The sequence below is a fragment of the Anabrus simplex genome, chromosome 3, assembly GCF_040414725.1.
Source record: "Anabrus simplex isolate iqAnaSimp1 chromosome 3, ASM4041472v1, whole genome shotgun sequence".
NCBI lineage: Eukaryota > Metazoa > Arthropoda > Insecta > Orthoptera > Tettigoniidae > Anabrus > Anabrus simplex.
This window is the reverse complement of record NC_090267.1, coordinates 283,916,686-283,940,717: the sequence shown is the minus strand read 5'-3', so window position 1 is coordinate 283,940,717 and position 24,032 is coordinate 283,916,686. Positions and strand designations below refer to the sequence as shown.

The following is a 24,032-nucleotide window of genomic DNA, read 5'->3' as shown; positions in this document are numbered from 1 at the left end:
CGTAAGTATGTATGTAGCGATTAAAAGCAATGCTATTATATAAAATACTCGATCAAATGGAAAGCCGCACGTTTTATCACTTTAACGAACAGTGCTGCGGTTAGATTGCGGTGCCAGTCTAATAGTCCAAAGTTCCAGAGCTGGGATGACCAGGCCACAGATTGCCATGAACACTCATCTGCCATTATTCCGCTAAATATGCACACTGTTAATTCCAATCGGTGCCTCAGAGTAGGGATTGAATAGCCCGAATGCTATGATGATTCAGTGTGTTACGTACCAGTAGTATCAGAAAATTTATAAACCAGGGGAATGGCATGCCAAAGAAGAAAGTTGTCTAACTCCCCAGCTACTTCCCATCAATATTCAGGCAGGCCGTTACACTCTGTACGATTGGGCGAGTTGACCGTGTGGTTAGCGGTGCGCAGCTGTGAGCTTGCATCCGAGAGATAGTGGATTCGAACCCCATTGTCGGCAGCGCTGAAGATGGTATTCCGTGGTTTCTCACTTTCATACCAATCAAATGCTGGGCGTACCTTAATTAAGGCATAAGGCACTCCTAGCCTTTTCCTATCCCATCGTCGCCATAAAACCTATCTATGTCAGTGCGACGTAAATCAAATAAAAAGTACTCTGTACGCAGCAGTAGTCCTATCTACCGGAGATGAGGGGTAACAGAAGACACAAAGCACATCACAACAAACAATGGTCAATGTAATGTTATTGTTGATCAATGTTAGGAGCTTTCTATAATGTAGGCCTTCACATTTAGTTTTCTTTCGACTCTGTGATTTGTAAAATATTTTATACCGTAAACTGTAGTTTCTTATTCTACGACTTACGTAGCGATTTTCATTAAATACTGTTTACCCATTTTCTCGTTACTCGGCGCTGATATGGACTTGGTAACAAAAATCCAAATTCATGAATATGTTTGTCATCATAGCCAGTATGGTAAGAATGTATAAGACATGAATAATATAAAATTTAATACTATATAACCTTAGTTATGTAGCATTCATCGATTACACCTCTAATAAGAAATATTTGAGAATTACATTTTAGGCCTTCCCCTAAACTACCATTTCACTCAGTGTGAATAAAATAATTTACAGCCTAGACTATAGCGACTTATTTCCTGACTTTACATACCGATTTTCATCAAGATAGGACTACCAATAACAACAATATTTGAGAATTAATTTTTTTTTTTTGCTAGTTGCTTTACGTCGCACCGACACAGATAGGTCTTATGGCGATGATGGGACAGGGAAGGGCTAGGAGTGGGAAGGAAGCGGCCGTGGCCTTAATTAAGGTACAGCCCCAGCATTCGCCTGATGTGAAAATGGGAAACCACGGAAAACCATCTTCAGGGCTGCCGATAGTGGGGTTTGAACCTACTATCTCCCGAATACTGGATACTGGCCGCACTTAAGCGACTGCAGCTATCGAGCTCGGTGAATTAAATTTTAGGCCTTCCCCTAAACTACCATTTTTCTCAGCGTGAATACAATTATTGATAGCCTAGATTGTAGCAACTTATTCCCCAACTTTGCATACCCATTTTCTTTAAAATACGACCACTAATAACATAAATAGTTGAGAATTCAATTTTAGGCCTTCCCCTAAACTACCATTTCACTCAGCGTGAGTAAAATGATCTATAGCCTAGATTGTAGAGGCTCATCCCCCGACTTCATATACCGATTTTCATTAAATTCTCTTCAACCGTTTTCTCGTGATGCGTGTACAGACAGACAGACAGACAGACAGACAGACAGACAGACAGACAGACAGACAGACAGACAGACATTACGGAAAAGTAAAAAGTGCATTTTCTTGTTACTATGGACATGACCGATACAGAAATACCATTATTTTCAAATTCTGAGCAAATTACAGACAAAACTCTTATTTTATATATATAGATATCAAGCAGCGTTCTAAAAGGATCATTTTTACGTAAACTGGAAGTTATGATTTCATGTCTCAACTGGGAGTGGGATTCCAAGACACATTTAATGATATTACATTGTTTTGAAATTCAGCTCGGAAGAATTGCTTACTGCATGACCTTCAGGTAGTTTTCAGTTTTAAAAAAATTGTATTTTTATGTATGATATTATTTTTCAGTGGGACTGGATTGCAACTACTTTGAATCCATACTATGAAGGCAACCCTTTATCATGTATGATTAATGATGACCGATTCATTCTGCAAACCCTTGAACATTGGGATTTTGGACGAGACTTCACTGGGGATCTAATGAACTTGAAGAATTTGAAACATCTGTTAATAGAGTCCAGGAAGATTGGTGAAGTACATCTGGTAAGTTAAAATAGAACAGATTTTTCTGCACCCATTTGCTATCTTTACTAATGTTATAAAGAGAGAAAGTATGTGAATTGATTTGTATATTGGGAATAATCTTGGGAACCACTCTACTAATTTCAGTTATTTTTATACCATTCGGAAGCTTATTTCTTCTAGACTATTATAAATTATATATTTATTTGTTTCATTACAATATCCTAGGATCACGAGTAATTTGTTCAGCATGCTTTCATTGTTCCCAATACCTATTCCTTCTGTGCGACAGGCCTCGGCAGCCGACACAATTCCTATCCTTGCTGCAAGTTCATTCATCCCATCCCTGACCCAGTCATTGACTGGAAAACAGGTCGTAGGTTTTCATTTTCACCTATTCCTTCTCTTGTTTCTCTCTGCTTCCATAATCTGAATCTTGATCCTATTCCATTTGTAACCTTCCCTGAGTCTCCCATAGCTGGCCTTACCCTGTTCTGCCGTTTGCAGATTTTTTCCATTATGCCAATTGTCTTCCAATCCTCTGTGACTTCCTTCATCCAGTTGTTTCCCGTTAAGCATGTTGCATTAGGTATCTTCTTAGTCAACCTGTTGTCTTCCCTCCTCATCAGTTGTTCCATGAACCTCAACCTTCTTTTCCGTATCACGCTCAAAATTGGTTCTATGCTCTCCTACAGCTCCAGTCTTGGTTTGTGTACCCAAAAGTCAGAAAATTACCTTGGTTTTTTGGTGCCCCATATATATCTCAAGATCTTTCCTTCCTCTTTCTCCAACCGTATACAAACTCTTTTGACCAATGCCAGAGTCTCCATTATGTATAATGTAGCATTCCTGATAGGTGTTGTATAGTGTTGCAATTTGTCATTCCTCGACATGTCTTTCTTCCCGTAAGTTGCCTTGGACAAGTATCGTAGTTTCTTAAGTAGTCAGGCTGTGTCTCATTATTCTTTAGTCTACCTGTTATGTTTTGATCCAGGCACTGGAAGCTATCGGCTCTCTATACTACTTGGTCTTCTATCTTCCATTTGGTCTCTGCATTCAGTACCTTGATCTTGTTATAGGCTATCTTCAGGCCAACCTTTGCGGTGATCTCGGCTATGTTTCCCAGTGCCATATTCACATTGTTCTCAGTGTTGTGTACCAAACCCCATATCATCTGCATTGGGTTATGCTTGATCTTGTACCTAATCTGTACATCTTTAATGCCCATAGTTTTGTTCATCTCTCTCCACTGTTTCACTACTTCATCCAGAACCAGGTTAAACAGTATCGGTGACAGTCCATCGCCTTGTCGGACCCCTGTCTTTATTATTTCAAAGCTGTCCGATAGTGTACTCTAGGATCAAACCCTGACATTTGTGTCTTGCAGTGTTTTTCCTCAGTAATTCATGTGTCATAGTATCCAGTTCTCTGTCGCATAGCAGTTCCACCACTTCTACCCTGGTGTGTGCTTGACCTTGGTTGGTTTCCCTGAGGATCTCTAGTGTCATCCTTCCTGTAGGCACTTTCATGTTCAGTAATTACTTGACATTTCCTCACACATGTCTTTCTCACCAGTTTTCAGGTCGCCATCTCATCCTTTCACGAACGTCTCTTTCATCTCGTAGCCTTTTATTACTCTTCATCTTCCAGGAGAAGGCTCATGATTTGTTTTTCTTGAAAGCCTCAACAGCTTCTTGAAGCCTCTCATTCCACTTGTTTCTCCTTGCATTCCTGGTCATTTTGGCTGCCGTTCTTGAAGGTAGACAAACCTTCTTCCTTTTTGCTGACGCTGCCACTTCATCCACACCTTCCTTCTAGACTCAACCATGCTTTCGCGCTCATCTCGTATTATACTTCCTTATCATTTAATTAGTTGCCAGTCATTCTGATTTTTCTTTTATTGCTTTTCTTATGTTTCCTCAGTTACTCTCCACTGTCAGGTTCTTCACGTGTTTATCTCTACATTTGTTCAACAGTTCTCGTTTGATCCTGTGTGTCTTCATGTCTTGTTTCCCTGAGTTCTGTTTGTTATCCATCTGCATTTGATTTTTGTGATATAGTGGTCAGACTCCATTCTGCTCTTCTTTCTGGCTCTGGTGTTCATGACCTCCCTGTGATTGCTGTCTTGGTTCGTTTACCTGGTCTGTCTTTCTTTGATCTTGTTGCCTTGACTTTGAAGTGCGTGATCACGATGTGCCTTTTGTGCTTGCTGCACAGATCCATCAGCATCTCTCCATTCTACGAAGGTAATCCCAAAAATAAGGTCTATTTTTTATAAATACATAGACCTGTTTATTTCTATAATGGTTTACAATCATTTTACAGCTTGAACATTTAACTATTTTTCTACATAATCACCATTTCGGTCAATGCATTTTTATAGACGCTGTGACAGTTTTTGTATGCCCATGTCATACCAGCTCGCCGCCATGCTATTCAGGAACTTGTGAACCTCGTCTTTTACCTCGTCGTTGGTGCTGAATCGCTTTCCAGCGAAATCTTCTTTCAACTTAGGGAACAAGTGATAGTCACTGGGCGCCAAGTCGGACTATAAAGTGGGTGGGTGATGATGTTCCACTGAAACTGTTACAGAAGAGCAACGGTCTGCCGGGCGACGTGTGGGCGAGGATTGTCATGGAGAATGTGTATGCCCTTGCTCAACGTTCCTCTTCTCCAGTTCTGAATTGCCCGTCTATGAGTTTTGTCAGGGTCTCGCAGTACCTGTCAGCGTTAATTGTGGTCCCAGCGGGAATAAATTCGACCAACAATACCCCTTTTCTATCCCAAAACACAGTTGTCATGACTTTACCGGCAAACTGTGTTTGCTTGAAAATTCCACGGCTTTGGTGAATTGTTGCTTGGTCTCAGGTGTAAAGTGGAACGCCCAGGTTTCGTCACCTGTGACAATTGAGTCCAAAAGTTGTCCTGTTCGGCTGCAAAGCATTGAAGAAATGCGCGGGAAGAATCAACTCGTTGTCGCATGTGGCCTTCAGTCAGCATGCATGGCACCCATCTTGCGCACACCTTCCGGTATTTCAACTTTTCCATTTAAATTCTGTGAACGGCGCTTCGGCAAACTTCGGGAACCAAATTGCAGAGATCATCCAGGGTGATCCGCCGATCTTCACACATGATTTGCTCAACTTTCCTGACTGTCTCAACGGAAATTGACCGTCTCCCACTCCTTTGTTCGTCGTGAATTTCAGTCCGACCGGCTGCAAACTCCCTACACCACTTACGAACATTTTTGACATCCATGTACGACTCACCGTACACTTCGGTCAATGGATGGCAATGGATTTCAATCAGTTCAGTACGTTTTGGGTTCAAAAACCAAATAACTGCGCACACTTCGCACTTGGCGGTAACATCCAATGGGAGCTCCATTCTCAACGGCTACCAAGCCAAAACTGAGTGCCTCAGTGCGGCGTACGTATGTTTATATGTGAACGCGGGAAACACTCTTAATAATATTGTGACTAACAGCCACACTAACAGATTTCTGCATTTATAAAAAAATAGGAGACCTTATTTTTGGGAATACCCTTGTAGTTTGTTCTTCTGTATGCCAGGTAATCTCCTGCAGGATTTGTGCACCTCCTTTCTGTGTCCGGTTGTGTGTTGAAGTAACTCAACAGGATCATGACACTTTTCTTCTCTGCTTCTGTTACCACCCTGTCAGCGTGTTCCATGAATGTTCTGTGCCTGCAATAATTTTCCTGTTCTTATTGTTCATGGGTGCATGTGTGTTGATGTGTACATTTTGTTTCCTATTTTCATTGTAAAGTATGAGTGCCTCTTGTTCACACTCCTCCATTCGGTAATACTAGCCAGGTAACATTGGTTCACTACAAATGTCGTTCCAAACATAAATAGCTGTCTCTCTACCTTGACTCCTAATCTCCCCTTCAGTATCACATATCCGTCAGATGCCATATGTTTTTTCTCTGAATCTTGTTTCCTATAGCGCCACTTTGTTGATTGCATCTTCTCTCATGCCTTCTAGGACTTGATTTAGTTTATTTACCCTGATCATGGTCTGTATGTTGATGGTGTCTAGGTTACAAGTTCTCCTTGGTCTGATCTTTTGTGTCTGATGTATTGTGGATGTTCAAGTATTGTGGAGCACCAGCGCTCTCTTTGCACAGAATACGGGCTCTCCAGAATTCGATGCCTGCGAGCGTCAACCAAGATCGCGAGGCATTAACCCCCATGAAATAGTAGTGATTATCATGTGCTACATGGTTACTTCTCATGCCAAAGTATTGAGTCGGGCTATCACACTGTCAGTAGCATGGTTACAACTGAGATAATCAGCCCCAGAGGATGGATTCGCGCCGCTTCTAACGAGGAGAGCCGACTTCTTTTACAGCCGCTCCACTGGAGTGCAGATACTGCAGATTTACTTCTTCCACCACTGTGTACTGAAGCCAATCTTCTTTGCCACAAATGCCTTTGATGTCTTCATCATAACCCTGAGCTGGGACCTGTACCAGTGGTTGCACACTGGGTCAGTTACTTGGATAGGCAGGGTCTTCACACTAGTGATGGGATAATCAAATACTTTTAATAATCGAATAACCTCCATCCGATCAATTAAATAATTGAATAAATAATCAAATAAAACAATTGAATGAGTTTCAAATATCATTCAGTTGTAGTGATGGCATAATCTAATACATTTAATATTTGAATTACAGTCGAACCTACCCTAACGGACACCCTTATTCAGCGGACACCTCCCTATATGGACAATTTTCCTCTGAACCGATTTAAATTGGCCTCATTTAAGCAGAAACCTTGAACTCCGGACAGGGGACATCGCCATTTGCCCCATCCACTTGACTTACGTTGCAGGACAATTTATTACACCGGACCACATGTCATCCTTTCTTTTAAAACCATTCTTCAGACATAAGGAAATTCCTTTTGAATGTTTGTACTATTTCGAGTGCAAGGGGGGAGAAGGTACATCGAAATGCAGTTCTACCTGGTGGTGTATAGGCCTATTCCGAGAATTCTAATTGCCCAGAAATGCTGCCAGAGACTGTTGACTCACAAGTTACCTGGGGATTTTTTTCCCTTCTTGCATCATTCTATTCATAACTCGAATTGTCGCTGATAAGGTCGAGCTCAGGTAGTTATCTTGAGAAGGAAAAGACAGTACAGGCACTAATTAGTGAGACAGAAATACCGTAGCATTTCAGTTGTATGTTATTTATTTATATCGTGTCAGAAGCATACATAAGTTTAAAATTAAAGATAAGGAAAAACATAATATAAATACTCCAATGGCGAAGAGCCACATTAAACTATGTGAGCCCAAAACCTTGCAACATCAAGTGCATTTGGCTTCGCTTTAACCAGGTCTTCTGTTGTGCAGCTGAATGGGCATGAACTGCATTGCAGCAAATGGGCTGTGGTCTGCTCTTCTCCACATACACACAAGGTACTGTCCACTTCGAAACCCCATTTCTTCTGGTTTACCCTGCACCGCGTAACACCAGAGCGCAGTCTGTTCAGTGCTCTCCAATTCACCCAATCTGTGACATGGCCAGGAGGGAGTTCCTCTTTTGGGGTCATCCATTGACTGATCCTCGTATGTTGACTCCTGATGCGCCATTCTTGAATTCTTGCTTGCTGCGCTGTTCCTGCAAGTGTTTCGGTTACTCTTAAGAAGCTTTTCCTAGAGTTAAGCCGCTGGCATGGTGGCTCATATCCAAACAAAGGGTGGGCTTCCAATGTCAACACCTTTCTCTTTTCTTTCTTGGCTGCCACTTCACGGCGAATATCGGAAGGTGCTATCCCTGCAAGGCAATATACTTTTTCCAAAGGTGTAGGTCTCAAACATCCAGTAATAATGCGGCAGGTTTCGTTGAGTGCAACATCAACTGCTTTGGTATGTTAAACATGAGTAACAAGGGACGATAGTGTTTAGATCTCGAGGCAAGAAGAAATGTGGTTATAGAAAATGACAAGGGAATTTCAGTGAGAAAGCTTGCCGAAAACAATTGCGGGAAAACTGAAATAAACACTATTGTGAAGAATAGAACTGAAATTTTAAACGAGTGGGAGGAAAATAGGAATCGAGGAGTGAAAAGAAAGCGGGAGTCAGTTTTTTCAGAAGTGAATGTTGCGGTATATGAGTGGTTCAAGTGTGCCTGAGTGAAGAAACTGTGTGGGAGTAGACCAATGTTACTAGGAAAAACTTGAGAAATCACAAATAATCTGAAAGTTGAGAATTTTGTAGCTAGCAATGGTTCGTTAGATTGTTTTAGAAGACGTCATAACGTTAGTTTCAAAACAGTCTGTGGAGAAGTCTGTGTTTGCGACTAAAGTAGCGGATTGGAAAGATAGGTTACCAGACATTTTGAATAGTTATGAACTGAAAGACATTTTGAAAGTTGATGAAACTGGTCTATTCTTTAGGGCGATCCCGAAGAAGTCGCTAACTTTGCCGAATGAAAGTTGCAAGGGTGGGAAAATGTCAAAAGAAAGAATCACCGTCATGTTTTGTTGTATCATAGTCTATTAGCTTCATCTCCATATTGATTGCTACTACAACATAAAGATAATTGAGAAGTCTCCACCTTATCAATACATTAATTTATTTACTTTAAAGTAGTAAATTCAGTCAGGACCGGTTTCGATCCCTATGGGATCATCCTCAGCTGACACACAAAGAAATAGTTACAAAAACATCACATATGAAAGATTACACCTTGTAAAACTAGTCCAATTAAATCAGACGTTAAAAGTTGTTTGTTAAAATATTAGTGAGTATATCTTTGATTAAAAGCACCTGCTGTATGAGGCATATGACCCCACTATGTCAAGACTATTATACATTAAATAGATTTTACATTTGTTTACATTAGTGTTTAAGATATTACACTTAATACAATTGATCCATATGATTCAAACATTCAGAATTGCTTATTAAAATGATAAATATGTCTATCTTTGGCTTAAAAAGTACATTGTTGTTAAGGCATATCGTCACACTGTGCCTATATTATTGAACATGGAATGAAGTTTGCACTTATACACACTATAGTATTTTTCTACTCTTATGGCGGGCGGCCTACATGCTGTCAGGGGAAGCGGGGAGCATGGGGCCGACCAATCCAGCATGACGCGAGAGGCTGTTAAGGGAGAGAGACAGAGGCCACTACTACAACATTGCCAGGAGCGCCCGCTTTCGTTAAAGTTGTGTTCAAATCCACATAACAATGAAATACAGAGCTTCGTATGTTACAGTTCGATTATGGCCCATGGATGAGTTTTGTTATTTGTATTTATTTATTTCTATTATTTTCTTATATCTTCGATGTAGTATGATACGAGTTAGTTAGTAATGCATATAACAAGTGCATTGACAACAGACCGAAAAACAGTTTGTTCAAAAGTACAGAGTTACACAACACATTTTCTTACTTTATCTTACCTTATTCCAGCTGAAGGATCCGTGTTACAGCACCCCGACACTCGCCATCGTCACCAGAGCTGTCACGGAAATATCCTCGTCACTCGACTCCTCACTGTGGCTGTCGTCTCGCAGATTTATGATGATATCGTCCATGACTGTGTCCAGTACCATGTCCCTTTTGTAATCGTCCTCTTGAAATTTTTCAGCATTTGACACACAAGCCTTCCACTCCTGTTCGGTTACTTTATCCAGCTCCTCTTCCATTAAAGATTGGACGTCAGTTAGTTTGAACGTTTTGTTCCTTTTCCCTACAGCAGTTTTAACATTTCCCCAAACCAGCTCTATGGGGTTATATTGACAGTGATAGGGTGGCAGGCGAACAACGGTATGACCCTTTCTGTCAGCAAATGTATCAATTTCATACATTTTTGCCTTTGGCTTGAATTGTTTCACAAGAGAGAATAGTTCGAGTCTGGTGTGATTGCTGTCATGAGGAATATACCTAGCAGATAACCACGATATAATATCAGCTTTTCGTGTGTTCGTTGTAGGAATTCGTTCTAGCTGTACTGAATGATAGCTGGCATTGTCCATTACAATCACTGCGTCTTTGATGTTCCTTGCTTCAAGAGCGTCTAAAAACTTCAAAAACTACTCTTTAAAAACCATAGCGTTCATATCAGTGTGGTAGTCATCACTGGTCGATTTCACCTTTGGCCTGAAAACCAATTTACATTCCTGTAGAAAACCAGTGCGACTGGAACCTACGTGACAAACAATAATTCGTCCACCTTTCCCTACAGGAACTTTTAAACCTCCTGTACCCTCTTTATCTTGCCAGATTTTCATTGGAGCGTAATTCTGATGAATGTAAGTCTCATCTAAATAAAATATATGGGGCGATGGGTCCTTATTCCTCAGGAGATGCATTTTTCTCAAAAACGTTACTCTGGCTGTTACTATATCAGCTCTCTCCATTAAAAATCTTCTCCCATCGTTGCTTTTTTTATACTTGAACCCCATAGACTTCAGTATCCTCAACAATGAAGTTACTCCCCATTTAATTTTTATATCTCTTTCTAAATCACCACGTAATTTGTTCAGTGTCGGGTATTCACCCTTTACGTAATAACTGAGGAGAGTTCTTCTAATTACATCTTTATGGAATCCGTCGATTGCCTTTGTTATACAGTTCCTTTTGATTCGTTTGCACGGTGATTGAAATGAGATGGAACCAGATGACTGGGTACTGTCTTTACCTTCCTTTACTATACGCTGAACGGTTCGCGTACTAATTTGACAAGCTTCCGACACTCTCTGCTGCACTTTATACACACTCACTAAAGGGCCATTATTTTCTGCTTCCTTTTGAAAATATTCATGAACATTGCTGATCAGTTTTCTACCCTGGCTCCTAATCTCCTTCCTCTTCGCCATTGTACGATATATGTATAGTGCAATTATTAATTTAAAAAAACAACACAGGGCAACACAAATAGAAACAATAGAAAAAACTAACGTCACATCACATGCCACGAAAATGTTAATTGAAGAATGCAGTAAAGGACGCGGCAAGAATTACTCATAAAACAAACTCGTCAAACAAGCTCTTCGTAATACCCAACGCACACTGTAAGACTACTCGGCAACACAGCAGTTCGTGGAGCGAAGTGAAAACGCGGCAAAGTCTCCGGCGACTGAATAGTTATCAGCGCCACCGCTAGGTGATCTTTTGTCTCATTGGGCAGTGACATACTGCCCGCATCCCACTTCCCCTGACAGCATGTAGGCCGCCCGCCATCAGAGTAGAAAAATACTATAGTAATTGTAAATTTGTTGTAATATCTGGAAAATATTTGTTATTTGAGGCTTATCACTTCATTGTATCTGATCTATGAAATGTCAGATAGGATTATTTACACTTTTTGCATTGATATTTAGAATATTTCACTTTTTTATAACTAGTCCAATTGGAACAAACATGAAATGCTTATTGAAATGGAACTTTCTTGGCTAAAAAATGCTTGTTATATGATATGTGTTACCTCATGCACCTATTTTATTGTGCATGAAATGAGGTTTACACTTGTTAACATTAGTACTATGAGATTGTTATCGTCTATAGTATATACATGAAAATTTTTTGATCTGACATGGCAAGCCGGTTAAAAGTAGATAAAATAGTAAACTAATGGAATAGGTCCAGTTTCTTATTCACACTGTTTGCTTTTACCACTTTGCACTAGTAAATTGGTAAGTGTATGGCATATGCATGCTAAATTAAAGTTTATATTGTTTTTCCATTTATTACAATTTTCATAAATTGCTGCTAGTGATAAAATTATCTTGGTCTATAGATATCGTTGAGAAAAGTTGCGTGTGTCGTTGCTGAGTTAAATGGTGACTATTATGAGTTGAATTTCGTTAGAAGTGCCGTGCATCTTGATGAAATTTAAATTATGTAGTTGTTAGCCAATACACGCTTGTTGTGATGATAGCGTGGAGGCTTCTTGTATGTTGTAGAGTATATGTATCTGCAAGTAGAAATAATCGGTATGAGAGATGGTGTATTATGGACTGTGGAAAGTGAGTTGTATGTTATATTACTTACGTTGAGTGTTGACGCTGTGTGCTCTGCGCGGCTGCCTGTCGAGATCTGTTACGTGTTATCCTAGGACTGTAGTTTGCGATGGCGGAGGGGAGGTTTGGAGGGATGGGTGGAGCGCTTGTGAGGGGAGCGAGGTTGGAGGAGGGGAGATCTTTGAGCGGTTCATTTGTATGTGTGGGTTGTTGTTTGTTAACTCTTTTTGTTGGGTTTTGTTTTCGAGTTTTTTAAGTTATGTGTGGTTTATGGTATCTTGGTTGTTTCTATTAATATATTGTGGTAATATTTTTTTGATTTCATATCTAATTTTGTTTTGTTGTTCTTGAGGTATTTTCTTTATGGCATTTTCGGTTTCAGTGATGATAGTAGTGATGTTTTCAAATACTGAGTCATTTTTCCAATTGTGTTTGGGTCCCTTGCTCAGTATAGTAGATTCTGTTTCATCAAACACTGTATTAGTTAGATTTTTTACTGATGGATGGAATATATGTTGGTTATTTTCAGTAGGTGTAGTCAAGTGCTGTCTATTGTGGGTGTAAATGCGTGTATGCTGATCTTGTGATTGTTTTAATGCTTCAAGTTTTTTATTCAAAGTATTTTGCTTTTGCATGGCTATATTTGCTATTTTTTCATTGGTTATTTGTTGAAAATTGCTCCAATATGTGTATGGTAAGTCACGTGAGGCTTTCAGGTGTGTTTCATACATTTGTATGTTAAGATGTTGTTTCTTCTTGTACATGAATTTAATTTCCTCTTTAAGCCAAATTCGGTTTGTCTTTTTTTGTATGTTTCGGGTTTGGTTGGTGTTCCTATGTTTGTTATTGTATTTCTTAAGAAATTTTGGAGTTGAATCATAGGATCGAAACCGGTACTGACTGAATTTACTACTTTAAAGTAAATAAATTAATGTACTGATAAGGTGGAGACTTCTCAATTTTCTTTATGATGTTTTGTTGTATCGCACTCGGTGAAAAGGAAAATCCTCTAATAATCAGTAAATTCTTGAGACCCAGGTGCCTTAAAAATATGGACTTAAATTGTCTTGGTGTTGAATTGCATGCGAATAAAAAGGCATGGATGACGTCAGCAATATTTGAGAATTGGCTCCTAGCTTTGGATTCCAAGATGAAGGCCAAAAACCGTAACATGATCTTATTGCTAGATAACGCTATGTGTCATCCAGAAATATAGCTTTCAAATGTAAAACTCTTGTTCCTTCCACCCAATACCACTTCTCATCTTCAGCCATTGGATCAAAGAATCATTCAAGCATTCAAATTAGACTATCGTAAGAGGGTTTTATGGTCATTAGTGGCACACATGGATGAAGCAGACTCGGCTTTTGATTTGATGAAAAATGCAGTTTCCTGGACAAAGGCAGCCTGGAATGCAGTCAGCGAAACCACAATGAGAAAATGCTTTGCAAAATGTGGCATCGCTAATTCTACAGTTGAAGAACAAGCAGAGGTAGAGGTTTGAAATGAATTGTATGGTGAACTTCAGACTTTAGCAATGACAGCTGGATTGACGTATAATGTTGAAGCCGAAGAAGAGAATATTCCTTGCTGTGATGATCTCGAGGGCGACTGGCAGTCCCGACTCCAGGATGCACTTTATGGTAAGCTTTCTGTGTTATCAAGTTATACAGTAATTGTGTATTGCATGTATTGTAAGGTCCATGTTTGTTTGCATCTCAACTCCTCATTCATTTACTTCTTGTGATAGACAGCTTTTAATTCTTTTAAGCTAAATTTTGAGCTTTAATTTAATTCACTGCACTTCGTAAATATTTCTAGCTATCCATAGCAGCCTTCATTAGTCGTACAAAAGGACCATTTTGAATAAAACTTGTTATCGTTTTACAGAACCTGAATCAGGAACGAAAAGTGACGATGACGGTGAGGCGGAAGCAGAACAAGAAGTTTTGTCAAGGAAGCAGGGACTAAATATGCTTAAGCAGATAAAGAATTTTTGTGTCACGCTCGACCGCGAGTATGGCGAGAACACTATGGAACCATTTAACAGACTTTATTCCATTTTCAAGAATATCGCAGTTAAGAAAATGTGCTAAATTTACACAGACGAAGCTTCACGATTACTTCATGAAGCTGTAACGTTTGTAAATGATATAAAATCATTTATAATAACTCTATGAAATACTAACAAAGAAATGACTTAGAATAATAAAAATAAAGATATGTATGCTTATATTTGAGGTGGATGTTCTTTGTCGTTAAAATGTTCGATTATAAACTTGTTTTAGCGGACACCTCTCGTAACGGACATTTTTCATCGAAACCGCCGGTGTGAGCAGAAGGAAGGTTCGACTGTACTTCCATCTGATTTTTTAAATAATCAAATAAATAATCAAATGAATTTCAAATATCATTCAGTTGTAGTGTATAGAATAATTGGATGCATCATGAATAAATTTCTCTGTTTTAGTGTGTCTGATGGATAATCGATTGAAATAAGTGAATAGATAAACTCTTACGGAAAATAGAAATGCGCTTTTTTTTCCAAACTATCTCCAAATGTTGAAACTAATTGAGTGAATTAATTGTCCTAATAACCTGTGTAAAATATAGTTCCTTATTCAAGTAAATGCCATCTTCTGGCCACAAACTGGAACTAAGTCCCATTACTACCACTTGAGAATTTCTTTCAATTAGTAGCAGGCAATATACCTTCGTTAATTTTTATGTTGTCCGCGTCCATGGATAAGTGGGTAGGATGCTGGTCTTGGGTCCAGGAGGTCATGGGTTGGATTCCCGGTTGGTTTGGGGATTATAACTTTCATTAGATAATTCCTATGGCTCGTGGACTGGATGTTTGTGACCTCTTCAACCTTAGACTTAATCTTATGTAGGGCCCCATTTTCAATTGTTCCTTAAAAAGTTTAAGAAGTAGTGCGTTTCAATAGTTTTCATAAGTTTCTATTACATGTGTGTGCTTTTTTTTTTTCTCTTTTATAGTAAATATTGGTCATATTTATTGATTTTTATAACTGTACGTGTTAATATTTCGATCAGAAACATACTTAAGTTTCCTTTCGCTGGAGGTTTTATTGAGTTTCCAGTGCGTGTATAGTTTAAAAGTTCCCCATGAATGTTATTGTGGAGTCACGGTGTGTGTGAAACTAACATTCTGATACTGAAGTTATTTGTATTTGTTTGTGTTTTCTGTTGCACAAAAAATGTATGTTAAATTTTTTATTTTTCGGGTGCAGTAATTGGTGGTTTAGCTTTGTTATGGTTGAATAAAATTCAAGTGTATTTTTGTATATATTTACAAGTTCTTAAAGTGTATTTTTTAAATGTGATATGATTCGTTTTACAGACGTTTATGCCTTGTTTTATTGTTTTGGGTAGGCCAATCAGTCATTTTCATTTTCTCATTAATACCATCTATTGTTTTCATACAGAAAAGTATTTGACCCAGATACAGGTAGTATTAAAATTTGTGTTATGCTTCAGTAAATTTCAAGTGTATGTATTAGTTTATAGAGTTTATTTTCAACAAGATTTTGAATATTTCATGTGAAATTGTATATGATATTTTTTACTGTTTCTGTGAATTTGTATAACAGCATCTTTGATTCTTTGATTCCTGTTTGTTTAAAATTTTGTATATAATTTATAAAGCATTTATGTTTTGGAAATGAAAGGCAGATATTCACAAAAGTAAAAAGATATTTTTAATTTTTTTTAAATGTTAATATTATGTAACTTTTTGTAATGTGTTGCTATAACAATGAGATAATATAGGAGAGGATCGGGAGGTATCGGATGGCGGCTGGTGTTGGATAATCACAGATGTCTTTGTTAGCAGCATGTGGTAGAACCTGTTTAGTTACTCACAGGTCCACCTGCATATTTGAAGGGTGGGAACATCCTATTCAGTCAATAGGCAGGGTTGTTTGAGTGCTGGCATATTTTTATTCTTTATGTGATTTTCGGCCAGCACAGATTTATTTTTACCAAGAAGTAGCAGCAACATTTTAAGTATATTGGCAGAAACAGTATTCCTTACTCTGTAATGTCGTGGGTTTAGAATCAGTTTATTTTCAAATGTACTCGTTCATTTCCTGTTGTTTCTTAAGGAAGACATTCAGGTGGTATTGGACAAGAAACTGGTGTGTGGTGTCGGACATCATAGGTTGCAGTTCCGTACAGGTTACTGATGGTACTAAGCTTTGTTTTAGGTAAACATGAGTAAGATACAAAGACAATGGGAAGAAGGCAATATATTAGCTGTGAATAGTGTCGGGGACAATAAAATGAGTATTGGAGAGGCCTGACAACGTTTCTCTGTTCCAAAGACCACATTAGATGACAGAACTAAAGCTCTTGGTGCTGGTAAAAATATTCCAATAAAAGGGTGTACGGCGAACAGTGGGACTTACCAGAGAACACTCGCAGATGAAGAAGGGAATGACCTGAAGACCCTAGACAGTTAACTCGTGCCACTCAACATAACAGAATTTTAAAAACTCGTGTTATTTGCTGAGGAATTGAGAGTTGAACATAGGTTTAATAAAACTAAAATGATGGCAGGAAAGGACTTTTATTATGATTTTATGAAGGGGCACCAGGACCTCAGTTTGAGGACGGTTGAGTCTACCAGCTTGCAGCGAGCAGTAGGCTTCAACAAAGAGCAAGTGGACAATTTTTTTGAGATCTTATGACAAAATATTGTTTAATCTATCAAGAATCTTCAACGCTGGTGAGACTGGAGTGTCGTTTGTGCATACAAATCAGCAGGGAACGGATTTATATGTAAATACATATCTCTTTAGGAAGCTAAAATTAATGATATTTTGCATTATCTTTACGAATCATGACGTGTGGAGTTGAAAAATGGAGTACTCATTTTCCATATTTTTCCATATTTTGGAGTTTAGCACATATATTCCATATTCTTCGTCATTAAAATCAATATAGTCCATATTGCCGCTAAAAAGTATTAAAGTATATTAAATTAGCAGTCCTCTCAATAATGGAGAAATAAATTAAAAATCTATATTCGAAAAATTAATATTTTAACTGGTGTGCTGGTCATTATCATGCCTGTCCACATCCGGGCTGATAAAATAAGCTGATAAGCGGTGCGAAGAAAGAGAGAAGTTGAGCCCGGAAGTGGTGGAGATCAGCCGGTCAGTACTGTGACTATCTGAATCACACTTACAGCACTGATAAGCTGCATTACATAACATCGACTGTGTCTGTGCCATAATTTTGTAACTAGGGAAATCTCATTCATCGACGATGTGCTAGTGGTTTCCGGATTAGTTTGTAATTCGGGCATTCCCTTTGATTGCTTCATAACTCCATCTAGTTCACTACCAGTCATTCACAGTTTGAATTAGCAGTGAGAGGGATCATAGTGTTCTTGTACGTTCAGTGTATGCAGTTACTTTGTATATTGATACTCATTGAAGACATTAACGTTGTTACAATATGCCTAAAGTAGTTCAGTCAACCAGTTTAAAATTGAAAAGTTACGTATCAGAATTTAAAGAAGATGGTGTATTAACTGACAGTAAGATATTATTTTGTAATTTGTGTCATTGTACAGTGACATCTACTCAAAGGTTCCTTGTGCTACAGCACATTTCAACCAGTAAATACCAGGCTAACAAACAATGAGATTCTAATCAGAGACAGTTGTTTCTGACATGACATGACCAGCAACTTCCAGTGTAACGTCCGAGTTCAACACCGATCTCTGCCATGCTCTTATCTCTGCTGACATACCTCTCTTCAAACTGAATAATCAGTGCTTCAGGGAATTCTTCAAGAAATACAGTAAACGATCCATCCCGGATGAGTCAACGTTAAAAAAAAGTACTGTTCAGCCATATACGATGAAACTGTTCGGAAGATAAGGCAAGGGATTAAAGACAGTCCAATTTGGGTTTCCATTGATGAGACAACAGACAAAGAAGGTAGGCTAATTGGCAACGTAATCATTGGTTTGTTAAGCGAGGATTATTGTAAACGGATTCTCTTACACTGTGATGTTCTAGAAAAGTGTGATAACAAAACTATCGCAAAACTGTTCAATGAGGCTATGGGTATCCTCTGGCCACAGGGCGTTAAGTATAATAAAGTGTTACTTTTTATTAGCAATGCCGCACCTTATATGATAAAAGCCGGAGAAGCATTATGTGTTTTCCTCAGTGAAAAAAGTTTTTTTCAAAGCCCACAGAAGAGTTCATCTGTAAAAAGAAATGTACCCAGAGATTCCATTGCCGCCTAAGCCGATTCTAACTAGGCGGTGTACGTGGCTGCAAGCGGTTGAATATTATGTTGAATATATAGACTGTATTAAGAACGTTCTGCATGCCATGGACTCTGAAGATGTAGCCTCAATTGAAGCCGCAAAAACAGTTGTCTGCGATACAAGTGTGAGAAATGACTTATGTTACATTCAGCATCATTTTTCATGCACCACATAACAACAACACTGAAAAGGCTCCAAAACTCGCATCTCTCACTTTTTGAAAGTTATGAAATTGTGAATAAAACTGTGGAACAACTAAATCGTGGTACAGGTAAAGTTGCAGATGTAGCAAACATGAAGATGGCCACTGTGCTTTCAAAGAACCCTAGATATGAAGAAATGACAAAGGTTGCTGCAATGCTGTGCAAAGATTTAAGTGTAAAATTAACATTGGATTTAACCCCAGCAGATATTGTGAAGTTGATTTATACTCCCATTACCTCTTCCGATGTTGAACGCAGTTTCAGTCAATATAAATCTGTCCATAGAGATAATAGGAGAATATTCACTTTCCGGCACTTAAAAGAACATTTTTTAATCCATTGTTTTGGTAACAGAGAATAAAGGATTGTGTGGTCTTCAAATATATTAAAATGAGAAGTGCAACATTATGTTGCATGTAGATCTGCTTTGTTTAGCTTCTTTGAACTTTTATATTAAATAAAAATTAATGTTATATGTGTAATTTTAAGTCCATACATAATTCCATATTTCAATAAAAATAACTAAATATATATGTACATATTTCAATAATTATTAGTACATATAAATCCATTCCCTGCAAATCAGTTAAAGGTTTTGTCAGTCAGGGTAAGAAACAGGTCTGGAGAAAGGGTATAGAATGCCACTGTTTTACTTTCAATCACTGCCTCTGGAGATCAGTTCATACCTCCACTATTTGTCTTCCCAAGGTATGAGTAGACAATGATTTGAAAAAAGATGCACCAGTAGGTAGCATTTTTGATAGTCAACCAAACGGGTGGATTACCAAAGGCTTTCTGAAATGGATGCTGACTTTGGTTGAGAGAGCAAATCCTTCAGAACATTATCCTGTTTCGTTGATTGTAGACGGGCACTCTAGCAATAAGAATTTCAACATCATTATGTATACAAAGAAGAATCATGTCCATATGCTGAGCCTATCGCCCCGCACCACACACAAATTGCAGCCATTTGACAGGGTGTTGATGAAGCCCTTCAAAAATGCATATAACAACAGTATGGAGAGAAAGTATCCCAAAATTAAAATAGGTCTTGGGCATATTGCTGGACTTGTAAACTTTGCGTTGACCAGAGTGTGCCGAATGGAGGTTGCTCAGTCTGTTTTTGCCTGTACAGGAATCTACCCCTTCAACCATAATATTTTCACGGACCTGGATTTTCAGTAATCCTTTTCTGAACCTCCACTGGTTTCTATTGCAGAACCTTCTTCTCCGCTGCCTCAAACTTCACTTGTACCCTCAAATCAAGATTTCCCATCAACTTCAAGACGAGTAGAATCACCAGTTGCACAGTCATCATCCCAGATGCTACTGGAGAAAATCTTACCCCTTCCCAGCACTGCAAAGGACAAGTTAGATACAAGGAAACAACGTCGTGAGCAGAGCGAAGTCTTGACTTCCATCCCATATAAACACCAACTGGAGGAGAAATGAGCTTGTTTGAACAAGAGAAGAGATAGGGCACAGTCACCAAAAAGTCCTAAAAAACTGCAAAATGAACCCTTACATTCACCGAAGACAATGCAGGAAATTATGGAGAAACTGATTGCATCATTTGCAGAGAGAGCTTCAATGAAGATTGGATTCTGTGTAGTGTTTGTAGAGGCTGGGCTCATGAAAACTCTGCAAATCTTGAAGGAGAAGCATTATTTTACAAGTGTGACGTATGCAGAATAGCCAAATGTTAATTTGTTTTTTATTTTGAATGTGAAAAATATTTTTGTTAAAAAAGATTTTTCAAACATACGAGAGTGTAATAACTTCGTACTTTGTTAATATTGTCCATGTTTTTAATTGTGATTTAATATATTCTACTGAGTACATTAATATAAGAATATAGATGCTTATAAAATGTATTACATGATTTTTTTTTGTATTCCATAAAATAATTATGGCAAAAAAGTTAAAGTGTCAGATACCTCCCGATATTTCCCTAATTTTAGAATGATATTCTGGAATATGAGCTGTTTTTAAGTTCAAATTCAACTTTACCTATTCCGAAACTGGGAGGAGAGTGGTTAAAGGCTCTGTTTCAATGAGTCAGAAGGCTAGTTGACAGTTTTATATGGCCTTCAGTTTTGCGACTACTGCGACTTTTACATGGACTTTGAATACACCAATATGCAACGACCGGCAATCAAACCCAATCCGTCTTTGTGGAGAGGCAGCGATTATGTCACTGAACCAACATGCTCCCTCACACAGTCAATTTCAGTCATTTAATTTATTAATAATTTTCTTGACAACAGGACAAATTGTTGTAAATTCGATTATTCCTTAGAAACAGTTCATTCAAATGTCTCATTCGATTGTTTCAGCAGAATCACTCATTTAGTTGGAGCGAATGAAGGTTAACATAATCACTTTTCATTCAATTATTTCAAAAAACATTCACTATTCAATTACCTGATTCATTTTAATACAGTTTCAAGTGAATAATTGAAAGGAAAAATTCACTATTCCATTGCCTTACTGATTCAAATGGAGTTTCGGAAGAAAAAAAAGGTTTGTACCCCACTGTCGGCAGGCCTGAAGATGGTTTTCCGTGGTTTCCCATTTTCACACCAGGCAAATGCTGGGGCTGTACCTTAAATAAGGCCACGGCTGCTTCCTTCCTATTCCTAGGCCTTTCCTATCACACATCATCGCCATAAGCTGTATCTGTGTTGGTGCGACGTAAAACAAATAGCAAAAAAATTATGCATAATAATCAAATGTGAAAAAATTCACTGTTCGATTGCCTCATTCCTTCGAATGGAGTTACGAATAGAGATTTGCTGATGATATTGTTATTTTATCTGAGAACTGCAGAAGAAGTAAAATCTTTCAAGATTAAAAATATTGTGTCCACTTATTCAATGTGAAAGATTTTACTTATTTTACTTATTGTATCTTCAATACGGAACAAAATTAGTTACTTGTAACTGCAGAAGATCTGGAGAAATTGCTGAATGGTATGGGCAGAGTCTTGGGTAAGGAGTACAAGATGAAAATAAATAAGTCCAAAAGAAAAGTAATGGAGTTTCAGTTGAACAAAGTCAGGTTATGCAGGAAATATTAGATTAGGAAATGAGGTCTTAAAGGAATTCATCAGTTCTTGTAGATAATTAAATCAATGAGAATCTGATAACAATCATCATGGGGATTGCCTACATACATCTCAGTAGGTTGACATAAAACATCATGACAAAATTATACACACAATGGCAATTGCCTAAATACATATCAGTAGGTTGTCCTAAAACATAATGGCAAATTATAAACACATTGACATGAAACGCTTGGCACTTTAAGAAAGTTCTTGGTTCTGGTTTTAAAATACTGCCGTGTATTTGTGGAACATGGACCAGACTTGTTGGTCTTGTTTCAATCTACTAGAAAATATATGAACTAGTTGCAATATACATATTAACATGAAATGCACACAATGACATGAAACACTTGGCACTCTAAGAAAGTTCTTGGATCTGGGTTAAAAATACTGTCACGTGTTTGTAGAACACAGAACAGACTTGTTGGTCTTGTTTCAATCTACTTGAAAATATATGAATTAATTGAAATATACACATTGACGTGAAATGCTTGGTACTTTAAGAAAGTTCTTGGATCTGGGTTAAAATTATTGCCGTCTGTTTGTAGAACACAGAAGAGACTTGTCGGTCTTGTTTTAATCAGCTTGAAAAAATATATGTAATATTTGAAATAAAACACATTTGACTGTGAAACATGTGACAAATATAGAAATTGCTTTGTTCTAGTTCATGTAATCTTGCAGTGCTTTTGTATAGTATGGAACAAACTTGTTGGTCTTGTGGAGAGCTGATGTTACGAATAATTGGTAGATTTAAAATGGCTGAGGGGTTGGGGGAACATCCTTCGTTCAATGATATGGTGCCATAAACCAAGGCCATACCATCATCAATTCTATATCAACAACAATAGTAGACAACAGTTTCAACTTCAGAAGCAAATGTTCCATAACGAGGGATGTTCCCCCAACTCCTCTGCCAATTTAAATCTACCAGTTATTCATAACATCAGCTCTCAACAAGACCAACAAATCTGTTCCATACTATACAAAAGCACTGCAAGATTATATGAACTAGAGCAAAGCAATTTCTATATTTGTCATGTTTCATTGTCAAACATGTTTTATTTCAAATATTTAATATATTTTCATGTTGATTAAAACAAAACCGACAAGTCCGTTCCGTGTTCTACAAACACACGGCAATAATTTTAACCCAGATCCAAGAACTTTCTTAATGTACTAAGCGTTTCATGTCAATGTGTATATTTCAACTAGTTCATATATTTTCGAGTAGATTGAAATAAGACCAACAGGTCTGTTCCGTGTTTCACAAACAAACGGCAGTGTTTTAAAACCAGAACCAAGAACTTTCTGGAAGTGCCAAGTGTTTGATGTCAATGTGTATATAATTTGTCATTAAGTTTAAGGACAACCTATTGATATGTATTTAGGCAATTGCCCTTGTGTATATACTTTTGTCATGATGTTTTATGTCAACCTATTGAAATGTATGTAGGCAATCCCCATGATGATTGATTTCAGATTCCCATTGATTAAATATCTCCAAGAACTGATGATGACTCCTAGGGAGTCAAAACCGGTCTTCACTTAATAATTTTCAATATTTTACATTGTTTTGAATGGTGGAACATCCCCCAAACTCTATTATATTCATTTATCTCTCTGCTAAATCCGCAGCTGTGTTGTTGGATGTAGGACATTATATGTATCCTGTTAACATTTATTAACGTTAGTGTTCCGTGATTAACATAATTTATCTCTATGTAAAATCAGTGGGCAAGTTGCCAGACATAAAGTCTAATTTGAAGTTTGTAGTGAAGTCTTAATCAGTACAAATATGCTTGTTACGTTAAAAAAAGGCTGGCAAAGGCCCCCATACTCCTTATCTCCCCACTTGTGAAATACATTCACCTTCTTCAATCATAAAAGAAGAGAGGAGAATTTAGGTGGAGAAAGAAAACATACAGTTGCGAGGCAGTTGTAAACACTTCTCTGTGTTTTAGAGGGGGGAAAAACAAAACACCAACCTTAAGTGGGGTATGTTAATATGACCTCACTTTTGACTAGGTGCAGTCCTATATATGAGGCGTCTAGTATCAAAACCGACCAAGTCACGGAAGGCATATTTTTCAA

General features: G+C 37.9%; 1 protein-coding gene across 3 annotated transcripts in view; it reads left to right on the top strand.

Annotated features, from left to right (window-relative positions):
* Positions 1-24,032, top strand: part of aft (adrift) — a 436,902-nt gene that overhangs the window by 158,938 nt on the left and 253,932 nt on the right. For all 3 annotated transcript variants that reach the window (XM_067143070.2, XM_067143068.2, XM_067143069.2), the window contains one exon: positions 2,134-2,328. In XM_067143070.2, coding sequence (XP_066999171.2) covers positions 2,134-2,328 — 195 coding nt within the window. The remainder of the gene's footprint in view (positions 1-2,133; positions 2,329-24,032) is intronic.